Raw genomic sequence first — 13,046 nt, forward strand, 5'->3', positions numbered from 1 at the left:
AGGTAACTCTTCCAAAAAATATTTGCAGACATTTTCCAATATAAATAATTATTTTTAGGGTTTTTATTTTTCTTGACTGAAACAATGTTATATACTTATATTTTTTATGGGTAGAAGTTTTGATTAGAAAACAAATAAAAAGTATTTTAAAGCTTAATTACAATATATTATATTTAATTGCAATTAATTTACAATTTTACTATGGAATCATAAATATTGCACACATCCTGACCCTAAGTCTATAATACAAGTTATTTACAATTCTTAAATATAAACTTAATGGAAGTTATCTGGTATGTACGTATTTAACAAAGCATTTTTTGATTCCATTGAACATCTTAAGATTGATGCTCAGACAATGCAGCATATTGGATAAATAAACAGATAAGCAGTTTGCACTGAAAAATGTCCAAAAGTTTTTCCGATATTTTTAAAGTTTTACAGTTTTTGCTTAAAATTATTAGCATATGAAAACATATTTGTTCAGTTATTACTATTAAATACAATTAATAATTATAATTTATAATCATCATTATTGCACTGACCCAAAGTTTATACAGTTATTTACAAAGTCGTTAAGTAATACCTTATAATGGAAGTAGTCCAGATGGTTCGCTACTGGGTAAAGAATTATTAAAACTATTTTGGTTCCATGAAATGGATTGAGATTGATGTTCAGAAAATCCAGCATATTGGTTGAAAACATCTGGCATATTTTCAGAAGAATAGGAAGGTTCTACCTGAGAAAATGGTGAAATTGAGCCATAGGCAGTTAGTGGATAAGCAGCTGGCATAGATAAGGGTCCAGAGGGATTACTAGAGTAGGTTGGAGGTTGAAAACCTTGACGAGGAGTCCATTGGCTGGAAATTGAACTGCTAAAAACTGATCCGCCTAGTCCCATCGGTAGAGAGTACTCAGATCCTTGACTTAATACTGAATGAGTCATTAACCTCTTCGTAATTGTCGGTCGCTCAACGTTTATTCTTAAGCAGCTCTCATTATCTGATCCACCGCTCTGATTAGGAGATTGTGATCTGTTGCTACTTTGTCCATTTCCATGACTTTTGCTCTTACTTTCCTTTTTAAACTTCATACGTCTGTTTTGGAACCAAACTTTTATTTGCTTTTCGGTAAGGTTTAGTGTCTGTGCCAAGTTTATACGCTTGGGGCGACACAAGTATTTGCTTGTCTGGAATTCTTTTTCCAGTTCCACCAACTGCAAAGATGAGTACTGCGTTCTTGCTCTTTTGCTTCCTGATGCTCTGATATTATTCACATTATCACTTTGAGTAGACGGTAGAGAGTTTAGGTCTACGGCCATGGATGCACCAGAGCTAGAGCTGTATGGTCTATTACTATCTGGAAAAAAACTTAGGTTTAGCATTTGGTAATAAATTATTACAATTATGTTGTCATAGTTATAAACATGCACTATTACTTGAAAAGATGAGAAATACTTACTCATTGGGTACCAAGTTGTTTGATACTGGAGAGGAGGCATTGGGTGAGAAATGGTGTTATTGTTCTGCAAAAAAAAACTAATTAGTTACAGGTATATATCGAAGAGTATAATACGTGTACATATGTAAAATAGTACTACATCGATTTTTTAACTGGCTTATATAACTCTAATAAGTACTTATGTAGAGTCGTAAATTAATCGATTTCATTCAGTTTAAAATTTATAGTTATATGTCATATTACTTAAATAACAAAGACAATCCAAAAAGAGAAAAACGTAGTGACAATATTTAAATGTTTAGAACCTTAAAGCTATTTTCGTGCATTGTCTTTAAAAATGAAATGCTAGATATTGTTATTTTCCAGAAAAATTCGAGCATATATTTTTTATATAATATTTTAAAAATTTTACGTCATTTTGACATCACTTGATAAGACAAAGGAACATATTGATCTTATGATATTGAGGATTAAACTAAAATTACCGACAGAGAAATATAAGTTAGAGAATCTTCCAGTAAAATGTTTTAGGAAAGTTAAATTGCTGATATAGTTCTATTCTCCAAAGTTCCTTGGAATGTTTACATATTATTCAGAATGTGTAAACATTCCAAAGAACTTAAGAATTGTTTAATATATTGCAAATGTAACTTCAAATTTTGATTTATCTAGTAAAGATTTTTTTTATTTTTGCTTTTATATATTGAGAAAATATTCCAATTTTGCTTTAAATGTTCAATCAAAATATTTAGCATAATCTTTGTGCAAGGATTGTTAACTCAGACATTATTTAAAATAATATACTGAGGTGAAAAAAAATCAATAAAGGCAAAAATGCTTAAAAAAAAATTACGTTAGCTCTTAAGATATACAGAATAACTTTATAATAAGAAAAAATTATTTTATATTAATTGTTGCGTTTTGTTTAGGTGCACTTGTTCATAACTAGTTATAATATAGGTACTTACCAAAAGCTGAATATCTTCCTGCCTACAATAACTTGAATTGGGAAGCACGTTGCTATCTTTATAAGCATAATGTTGTAGTGGTAAACTATATTCACAATCCTTATAAGACTCCTGTGACGTCAGAGATCCATCACTAATTGATTCAAAATGAGGGTCCGCTACATCTTGGTGCTCTGGAGAAAGATTAAGCATAGCACTGTTAATTTCTTCGATTAATTCCGACATATTGAAAAACACTCGATGATTGATCAAAAGAAAAAAAACTAGAAATATAACTTTTCACTTTCAAAGTAAATGATATTCTAATGACAAATTCATGTCCAAAAGTATTTATACCTACGTAGATTGTCGACCATTTAAAATTCTACCAATTAGGTAAAAGGATTTAAAGTTTAAGCACCACCTTCTCGGTGATAGGCATGTCAGATACAAAACTATATATATTTTGTTACGGATTTACCAGTTTTTGCCTATTATTAATTTTGTTGGTGGATTTTTGCTTCTTATAGTCTTTTCAGTCATATCATGTATGTTTCTGCGACTAAGTGAAATTTATCACATTGGTTGCAATTAATATTGCCAATTTAATTTTTATCTTTCAAATGGATTTATTAATAAAATTTAAATAAAGGCTTGAAATGAAACAATAAAGTATGTTCTGAAAAGTTAGATAAAGATTTATATTAAGTTGATTAGAGTTTTTCATTATAATAGTTTTTATAAACTTTTTCTAAGCTGTTCAGTTAGAGTGAATATTTTCCGGAAAGGTATCTTGTTTACCAGATATGTTAAAAGCTAAAGGGATAGAAAAAATTTTATAATTTTTTAATTAAAAATATGGGTATTTATTAATAAATTTAATTTTATTAAAGTGTGACAATTAAGCAAAAATTGAATCAATTGTTTTTTACAGTAGAAATTCTTGTCATGTAAAAATAGTTGACTGTAGGTATAACATAAATTTAAAAAAAGGATTGGTTCAGTAATAATTCATATACATTTTTCTTAAAAAATAAACTATTTTTGTAAGTTGGCTTAATATTTAAGTTTATTTGAAGATATCTTACTATTAAAAAGTTCAAATGTGATATTGCTAGGAGATTTTAATTTGCCTTATTTTAATAAATGTCATTATACAGAATGTGATAAGAATGTCCTAATGCAGCAATTTCTTAATATGTATAACCAAAAACAAGTAAGTAACAGTCATAATTTTATGAGTGTATTCTCTGATTAATATAAAACACTATAAGGTTTCAAGTTCTTTTGGTCTTTTGGTTCCTTAAGACGCTTATTATCCAGCCTTAAACTTGCATTTTATAGTGACTGACACGTGTTAGGCAGTAAATAAGAAAAAGGCAGACCTACAACTATACAAAAGGTAACTTCTTTACTTTTTGTCAATTAGTTTTTGAATGCGGCTGGTCTAAGCTGTTCACATGTCAGAATGCTTGTACGGGTTAAAGTATTTTTTATGGAAGATTTAATCAATTTTCATATAGTTAAGTGCAAAGAACAAACATTAAGTACAATACTTCCAGTCAATTTCCTAATTGGTTTTCTCCTGATAAAATTAAAAGCAAAAATAAATTTGATTAACAAAAAAATATTTATTCAAACAACTTTGAATAAAACTTATATAATACAAAAAAAAACAAACTTTAATTGATGATCCACGCAGAGAGTCTTAACAGTTATTGCTTATCTTTAGCTCATTCAATGGTTCATAAACCAACTGGCCACTTGATACTAATTTTATGGTTAGAGACCTATTTTGAATCTCAATTAAAAGATTTATGTTGTGCATGATATTGTAATAATATATAAAGGGTAAGTAAGGACTTTATCTGAAATAAAATTTATAAAAAATAAATAGGACCTCGTTTAGAAAAAAGACACGTTAATTGGTAACAAATCTACCTTTTCCATTTAATTTAACTGTACAAAAATATAAATAGTTTTTACTTAATAAATAGTAAAAACGCATAAATAATAAAAGAAAAAAAAATGCTTTTTTGTTCTTTTATCTTTTAAGGATCCGTTAATCAAACTAGTAAGTGTGATGGTATTTGTAATAATATCAAGTATTATCAATATAAAAGTCAGTCTGCCAGTTTTTTCTTTTGTCTAACTCTTTACGCATTCATACTCATTAAAAATATTTTTTTTTACTTATCTACTACACTATACAGGGTGTTTCAAAAGTCATGGTCCAAACTGAAAGGGGGGGTAGGGGCTATTTGGAATCACAATAACCCCCTATGTTGTTATCCGATTTTTGATGGTTTAGAAGTTATAGCTGTTTTTCACTTTTTTGCTATAATTTACTTCTGGCTTAAAAAATGTCTGGGGATTTATTTTTTAAATATATTTTTTTAGTATTTTATTTAAAAAATGTCAAGTCTTTTTAATAAAAGTATATCATAAAAAAAATTTGTATTATCGCTGCAGAAAATCATGTTTAATTTTTTTGTGGTTTCTTTAAAAACAAATTTTACCGTTTTAATGAGGCACCACAGTACAAAAAGGCGCTGCAAGAATTTAAACCAATGTTTTAAAAATTCTTACAACTTATAGCCTTTCAATAGAAACGTTTAACTTAAAGGTCTTTATCTGTTTAATATAAGTTAAGTAAATTTTTAGAAAAATGGAACGTAAAAGAAATAAAAGCTAAAATAAAATTTCGAATATTTCATTGGCATTTTTTTAAAAAAGATGTTCAAAATGGCCGCCGCCGGCTCTAATACACAAACGACATCGTCTTATAAAATTTCTTTTTAAGTTTCTAAATGCTTGAGCATTGTTTCGTAAAATTGTTGCTGCATCTCGCAGTTTTTGACGAAGCTGATTCAGTATTATTTTCCGTTTGGTATACAAGTTCTTTAAAGTATCCCCATAAAAAATAGTCAAGAGGATTAAGGTCAGGTGAGCGCGGCGGCCACGATACCACTCCTCCTATGCCTATCGAACGATCTGGGTAAGCACCATTTAGATAGTCTCTGACTATTCGTGCACTATGCGCTGGCGCTCCGTCGTGTTGCATTATTGCGCGTAATTCCAGAGGCACATCTTCCAAAAGATCATAAAGTTAGTGTTCTAAAAAATCTAGGTAGATCTCTTCATTTAATCTGACCGGTAACTCAAAAGGGCCAATCAGCCTACCACCGAGAATTCCTGCCCACAAATTTACACCAAATTGGTACTGGAAGCGATCTTACCTTATTATTCTCGGATTTTCTACAGCCCAATAGTGAAGATTGTGAATATTAAATATACCAAGTATTTGAAATGAAGACTCATCGGACCACAAAATGCAGTCAAAAAAGTCCGGGTCTTGGACAGCGTCGAAGCATTTCTCTGCAAAATGCTACTCTAGGCGCGTAGTCACGGGGTAAGAGGGCTTGAACACGTTGCACGTGGTATGGATGCTGGTTGTTCCTCCGCAACATGCGATGTATCGTAGCTCTAGGAATTCTACGAATACTTGTAGAAGGGTCCGCCTCTATCAAAGCAAGCACCTCTTCATCATCCAACCGCGGGCTGCCTATTTGTTGTACATCACCAGGTATTTCTCCCCGCAAATATGAGTTATGTACTCATATGAACACTCTGTGATCGGGAAAGCGTTCACGATCCGGATAACGATCACGATACTCTCTTGCAGCAAGGCAAGCGTTCCCACCGCACAATCCATAAATGTAATGCATTTCAGCATATTCCCGTGGGGTATCCGATCTGGCATCCCGATGCAGATTAATTATTACTTTAATGGTATAATAGGTCAGAAAACAGAAAAAAAATCGATTAACACGTTAGCTAAAGACAAACAGAAAACAATACAGAAAATAGCAACAATAGTCGGTTTGGATATTTAAAATGGTTCATGTGAGAATACCATTTTTGTTTGTGGCTCTTGATAGCATTCTGAATTCTAATTTGAAGGTCAAGCGCACTTAAATAGTACCAAATTTGTGGTATGCAAGCAAAAAATGTGGTATGATTTTATTTCTTTTACGTTTCATTTTTCTAAAAATTTTTTTTAACATACATTGATCAGATAATAACCACTATAAGGTAAATGTTTTTATTGAAAGACTAGAAATAGTAGGAAGTTTTTAAACATTGGTTTAAATTCCTGTAGGTCTTTATGTACTGTGTAGTGCTTCATTAAATTGTTAAAATTCATTTTTTGAAGAATCCAAAAACAAATTAAACAAAATTTTCTGCAGCGAAACAAAAAAAAATTTACACTTTTATTAAAAAGACTCGACATTTGTTAGAATAAAAATAAAAAAATTTATTTAAAAAATAAAGCCTCAGACATAGAAAAAAATATTTTTTTAAGCCAGAAGTAAATTATACAAAAAAACTGAAAAACAGCTATAACTTCTAAACCATCAAAAATCGGATAACAACATAGGGGATTATTGTGATTCCAAATAGCCTTCCCTACCCCCCCTTTCAGTTTGGACCATGACTTTTGAAACACCCTGTATATGCACTCAATTGTATCTAACGATACAAATTTAAATACTAAGGACGATTGGGAATGGGAATCGGATGCAAATTCAAAATAAATTACCACAGTATGTCAAGTAAGAGCTTTTAATTTGTTAATTCGGAAAACTATGTAAAATCAATTAGATTTTACATAGTTTTGAGATATTTTACTTTACTTTTGAGATAACTCCAAAATTAAAAACCTAGGGTTAGGATGTTACCTTGCTGCCCAAACTATTAGTAGCCTCCCTTTAATTTGCTTATTTAAAAAAAAATATTGTTAGAAAATATAAAAATAGTATAGAAAGTGGCATACATTAGCCGCATAGTTTGGAGGTGCATCATCCTGCTAAAAACAGATCCTCTCAGTATGGCTTCATCAATTCAATTCGTATAGTTGGACTAAAGTATGGTATGCAAGTTTTGGGAATTATATCTTATATCTAAATAGATTGATATATGAGATTTTTTAATTACCATAGAAAAATTGATATTTAGTTACTAATACCTTTATAAAAAATTTTCATTGTAAAATATGTACCACTGAAGATATCAATTCATGTATTAAGGCGTTTTTTTGCGCGCACCTCCTTTTTTTCTTTATCGAATTTATTCCAGATTAACTCCCCACCCTGTATAGTAAAATTATTGGTTTTAGATATTTTTAATATTTCATCTTCGATGACCATATAAATAGTAAACCAAGATAAGAAAAGATAAAAAGTTTTACTTCTTGTTATTCAGAAGGCAATCTTATTTGCATTTTATGACTATCTACTAGTATATTTTGCATATTTTTAGTTTAAAATTTACATAACAGATTTGTAAGGACCACAAAAATAACATTTGCTTTGATAAGAAAATTTGATTAAAATATTTGAAGTAAAAAAGAGATATACAGCCCTAACAAACTAATTCTACAGTCTGTCATCTTGTACATCTAAATAGATCTTAAACAATCGTCAAAAAAATTGATTATCCATAAAAAGGCCTGCTTATGCTCAAATGTAAAACCAACTTATTTTATTAGTTTTAACTACAAGGCGATTATAATATAAAAACATTACAACAAAGTATCTTCGTGTATAATATTCTTTAAGAAGGAATGCTAACGTTAAAACAAAAAGTATTTGTTGTGGATTGTTCAATATTATGGTTTGTGAGAAAATAGGTCATACTCGTATGTAATAAGAATGTTTAATTAGAAATGACGAAAATATAACATTAACAACTGATCTTATTTATTGCTTATTTTTTTTTAACAATGTAGTCATCCTGCAAATTCTACGGTTATTGTGAGTATTTAAGCAAAAGCAGGAGCTCTTATGATGAATTATTTGTTTGCAAAAACCAATAAATTATAAAGTTTTGCCTCTTGCCTCCTCAAGTCAATCCGTGAACACATTTTTTTTTAAATTTTGTTTTTTTTTTATTTGTTAGGAAGCAAGGTACCTCGTTTTCTGATTTAGGAAACTTCGGACTACGTACCCGTTTTTCGAATGACTGATACTCTTAGTTCTTTTATTTATTCTGTACCATGTTTGTTACTAATTAAAAGTAAGCGAGCTAATAAGCCAGGGAACTGCTGTCAACCCTAACAAAAAGGAAGCAATAGCGGACTTTCTGGAATCCGAACAGGTCATTGCAGACTAAAATGCCATCTGCATTTCTAGTGCCTCAGCTGCAGGGTGACCGAGGAGACCCCATACTATTTCGTAAGACTCTAGTATTGTTCAATCAGATCTCTCTGGCTACACCCTGGATTTTACTCCGGCGGTTCCTCGGACAAATGCGACTTTGTTTGTAAAGGGTATTATTGTGGAAACTATTAGGGTCGCCGTAAAAAAATAAAACCTAAAAAATCGGTCGGGTCAGATAAGATACCAACCAAAATCTTTAAAGCATGTATTGATTTTCTAATTGAGCCCTTATTAATAATATTTAACCTAATATTGAAAAAAAAATGTTTCCAAGTTTATGGAAAACCTCAAAAATAGCTCCTATATTTAAAAGTGGTGACAGGCTGAAATTTCAAATTATAGACCTGTAGCATTAATTTGTTGCCCAAGCAAAATTTTTGAATCAATATTATATAACAAAATTTATAATCGTATAATCGGTGTTATCACTGAAAAACAGCACGGTTTTATGAATAAGAGGTCAACAGTCACAAATTTAACCAGATTTTTGCAGAAGCTGAATGGCGTGGTTGACTCTAACGGACAGGTAGATGTTATATATACCAATTTTTCTAAAGCGTTTGATAAAGTCAACCACGACATTTTGTTAAGAAAGCTAGATTGGTTTGGCTTATCGTACGATCTTCTGCAGTTGCTTGCTTCATTCATGCAATCAAGCATACAGTATGTAGTATATAGACGGTGTACATCTCGAAGTTTTGTCGCTTTGTCAGGGGTGCCTTAGAAATCTAGCCTGGGGCCATTGCTTTTCTTTTTTCTTATCAACGATCAACCATTGTGCTTAAAATATTGTGATGGTGAAATATTTGCCGATGATTTTAAATTTTATAGTGCAATTAATAGTATTAAGGACTGCGAACTCCTTCAGCATGACCTGAATAGAGTAATACTATGGGCAAAAGAAATTATCTTTTAATGTTGAAAAGTATATTACAGTAAATTTTACTAGAAAAAAAGTGCCAATTCATTACAATTATTAAATGGGTACTAATATCTTAAAATATAAAACAGAAATAAAAGACTTGCGAGTAGTTTTCGACACACAGTTGTTAATAAGGGATTTAAGATTTTAGGATTTATAATTCGTAATAAGCCTATAACTTTACTAATTTAAATACCATTACTACTCTCTATAATGTCTATGTTCGCAGCATATTGGAATATGCCTCGATTGTTTGGTGTCCATTCTATTCGGTTTACGAACAAATGTTGGAAAAAGTTCAAAAAAGGTTTTTGGCGGTATTTTTACTATAAAAAACATGGTGTGTATCTGATGGATATATCTTATGAAAACCTTGTGACAGAATTTAATTTAAAAAAACTTACTTCCAGAAGAACTGTGGCCTGCTTGTTGTTTACACATAAGATCCTTCATAAAAATATAGATTGTTAATTTCTTCTCGATAAACTGCTGTTAACAATAAATATTCATAACAATAGAAATTTAGGAACTTTTTATATAAAAAGGAACAAATACCAATTTAGGTAAAAAGTCGCCAATTTTTCGAATTTCCAGTGCCGCCAACCTAACCCATTTGGGAAATTAAAAAAAAATATATCTAATGTAGAATATTTATTTTTAATTATTTTAATATAGGTTTTTTTTCTTTTTTTTTTAAGTTACCTAATGTGTTATCTGGGGGGCAAAGAATCTATTTTTTTTAAATTTTCTAATATGTAGTGCTTACTTACTGTGCTTATTAGTCATTAAGGACCAATTGTAATCATTTATTGGACTTTGTGTCTGTAGATTGCATAAATAAATAAGATAATACGATAGGTGAGCTAGGCTACGGAGGAGGGGACCTCAACAATGGGACAATAGGATTTCCACACCTACTACGGAGGAAATCAATAACCTGGACTGAGAAGGCTTTTTTTCCTTCATTAGGAGAACAGGTCGGCTTGGTAGGGTTATATAAAGGACGGTCAGCAGTAACGACGGGAGTTACTGAGGTTTGCAGAAAGGTAATTTTAGGCGTACTACTACTACTGCTAGATGAGGAAACTTACTTCATCTCATATTTCAGCTCTTTATAATTTACTTTTTCTCCTGGAATATGCGCAGTCCAGGTCTGTATATAAGAAGACCATAAAATATACAAGTTTTGTGAATTTTCAATTAATTGTTTATTAGAACAATGTATGGGCTATAGTTTATATCTGTTGTTATAGCTGTGTCCAAAAAACTTGATTTTGGTACTAGTTTTAGGTATATTTAAGTGTTTTTACTCCCTCTGTTATCAATCCAATACCTAGTGGCAGTTGATGATTAACCTTTTCTATATTGTTGGGTCCGTTAAAATTGTCCGTGAATGCTAGTTTGCTATTTCCTAATATGGTGTATTATGTGCTTTTAGCTGTCCTCCTATTTCATACTTTCCTATATTTATCATTGCAGTTGGGCGATAAGGTTTATTCGATTTTTGGGAATAGATATCCAGATCTTAGGTAAGTATATGTTTGTTTTTAGCGCATGCAGCTTGGAACACAGGTAAGTCTTTGCTAATAAAGTTTCTTCGAAGCATCTTTACTTACTGTGCATGACAGTTCTAAACTGATAGCAAACGTCTCCGTCCTAGGAGTCAAGGTAAATATATCCTGTCAGTATCTGCATTGTGATAAGAACTATATTTTGTTAGTATTGACCTGATTTGTCTTTTTTGTTCTTGTGAGTCAGTTACAGACTACTTTGCGGCATCAAAAGAGCTTATAATATTATGTATAACCATCTTGATCATTGTTTCAACGACTAACATTCTTTAGGTTAGCCGTTTAGGTAAGTCGTCGCATATCCTTTGGTATTTCGTAAGGACATTCCATGGAACCATCTTTTTAGCTATTGTTTGTCCCTGTTTAAATGACATATTTTTAAAAAACATCACAATATGATTTAGAAAAGGAGATCGCCATATTCCTTGCTCAATTCCATTATATAAATAGTGATAAATATACCTAATATCATGTTAACGCGAATTTAAAATGATTCAAAGCTTTTTCTTTTTAATATTTAGGTCCTCCAAATGATCCATGGCACCAAGAATTTTAGTTTTCTTTTAATATTTTTTATATATCTTTATTTAGTTCACTCATGTCTTGTTGGTTTAAGTTTTCTTACCTTGCAAGTTCCAAAGTCTTTGGTTGTTTATTACCGATTAAGAATGTTGGCCTAAGTCTTCTTCTTGTGTTTAAGACAGAGCTTATCAGTTTCACTAAGGAGAGACTTTAAGAACGTATGGTCTCACCTAAACTCTTTAGCGGTTACTTAAAAATGGCTCCTACAAATCATTTTAAGAAAGGAATTACAACTCAGACTTGTTGTTTGCTGAATTAAATAAAATAAATAAGGTTTTTGATTTAAGATTGTTATTTTTTAAACAATGGCTATATGAATTTTAAAGGAAAAAACTGTCGAGCTTAAAGCATCGGGTTAAAAAAACAATTGGACAAAGATGCTTTCATTGTTCAATGTCTATCAAAAAATTGCTGATATCATAAGAACCGCTCAGTCAATTTTTAAAAGAGCAATTTAATTCTTCTTAATACGTGAAAGCACTAGGAATCAAGTATATTCCCGCTTAGATGAAGAGAGTACCTCCAAATATTGTCATGTTGACCCGACAGCTCGTTCTAAAAAATACATAATACTGTTTCACTTTTGTCAATTTTCATTTAAAATTGAGTTAAGATTTCATAAATAAATCCACTAATGTTTTCCCCTTAAATCCAAATTGTTTTTTTTTTTTAGATATTATTTTGACTATTTGTTACTGCAGGTTTTATGTGTTTTATTCTTCTACCTACTATTTTATAGTGTTTATAGAACCTTTTTTTTAAAAAAACTAACTGAAATTAATAAAATTTCAATAAAATTATATAGGCTCTCAGACGAATAAAATTATAATATCTGCTACCTAACCCAAGAGATCCGGCTGGCATCACCATTTCTAGAAAATGTTTTACTCAATCGGATTAGTTTCATAATTCTAGAATATCTTAGGATTAAGTCCTTGACTCCAAAATAAAAATAAAAGGTTTTTGGAGCCCCTAGTGAAGTGGAGACTTGGCATGGCTAGCGACATCGCCAATATGGCGCACCTCTCAAGGTCTTCGTTGGTGGTAATTGTGAAAGTGTTAAGCGTATGGTAATACTCGAGATTAACTATTATTAGTTAATTTTATGTCTAGTCTTTAGATTAGTGAGAGGGCTAAATGATTATAAATATAATAATAAGGATTTAAAATAGTTTGAGACAGAGTTGGGATGATTAAAATGCATAGGATCCCTTTCTCTTTTTTGAAAAATACATTTTTAGGCAATCGCCAAAAAAATGTCTTCACATATATTGATTAGAAATTAAAAGTACATTAAAAAAATTAATTGTAATTGCACTGTAAAAAGATACGTAGTCTGGC

The 13,046-nt window shown here is 30.7% G+C and overlaps 1 protein-coding gene across 1 annotated transcript in view; it reads right to left on the bottom strand.

Annotated features, from left to right (window-relative positions):
* Nucleotides 1-312: 312 nt before the first annotated feature.
* Nucleotides 313-13,046, bottom strand: part of LOC126736149 (homeobox protein HOX3-like) — a 42,427-nt gene continuing 29,693 nt past the window's right edge. Inside the window, exons 2-4 of the mRNA XM_050440378.1 lie at nt 2,431-2,603; nt 1,463-1,526; nt 313-1,360 (exon numbers count right to left, since the gene is read on the bottom strand). Coding sequence (XP_050296335.1) covers nt 588-1,360; nt 1,463-1,502 — 813 coding nt within the window. The 5' untranslated portion in view covers nt 1,503-1,526; nt 2,431-2,603 and the 3' untranslated portion in view covers nt 313-587. The remainder of the gene's footprint in view (nt 1,361-1,462; nt 1,527-2,430; nt 2,604-13,046) is intronic.

Source organism: Anthonomus grandis, chromosome 5, assembly GCF_022605725.1.
Source record: "Anthonomus grandis grandis chromosome 5, icAntGran1.3, whole genome shotgun sequence".
Classification (NCBI taxonomy): Eukaryota; Metazoa; Arthropoda; class Insecta; order Coleoptera; family Curculionidae; genus Anthonomus; species Anthonomus grandis.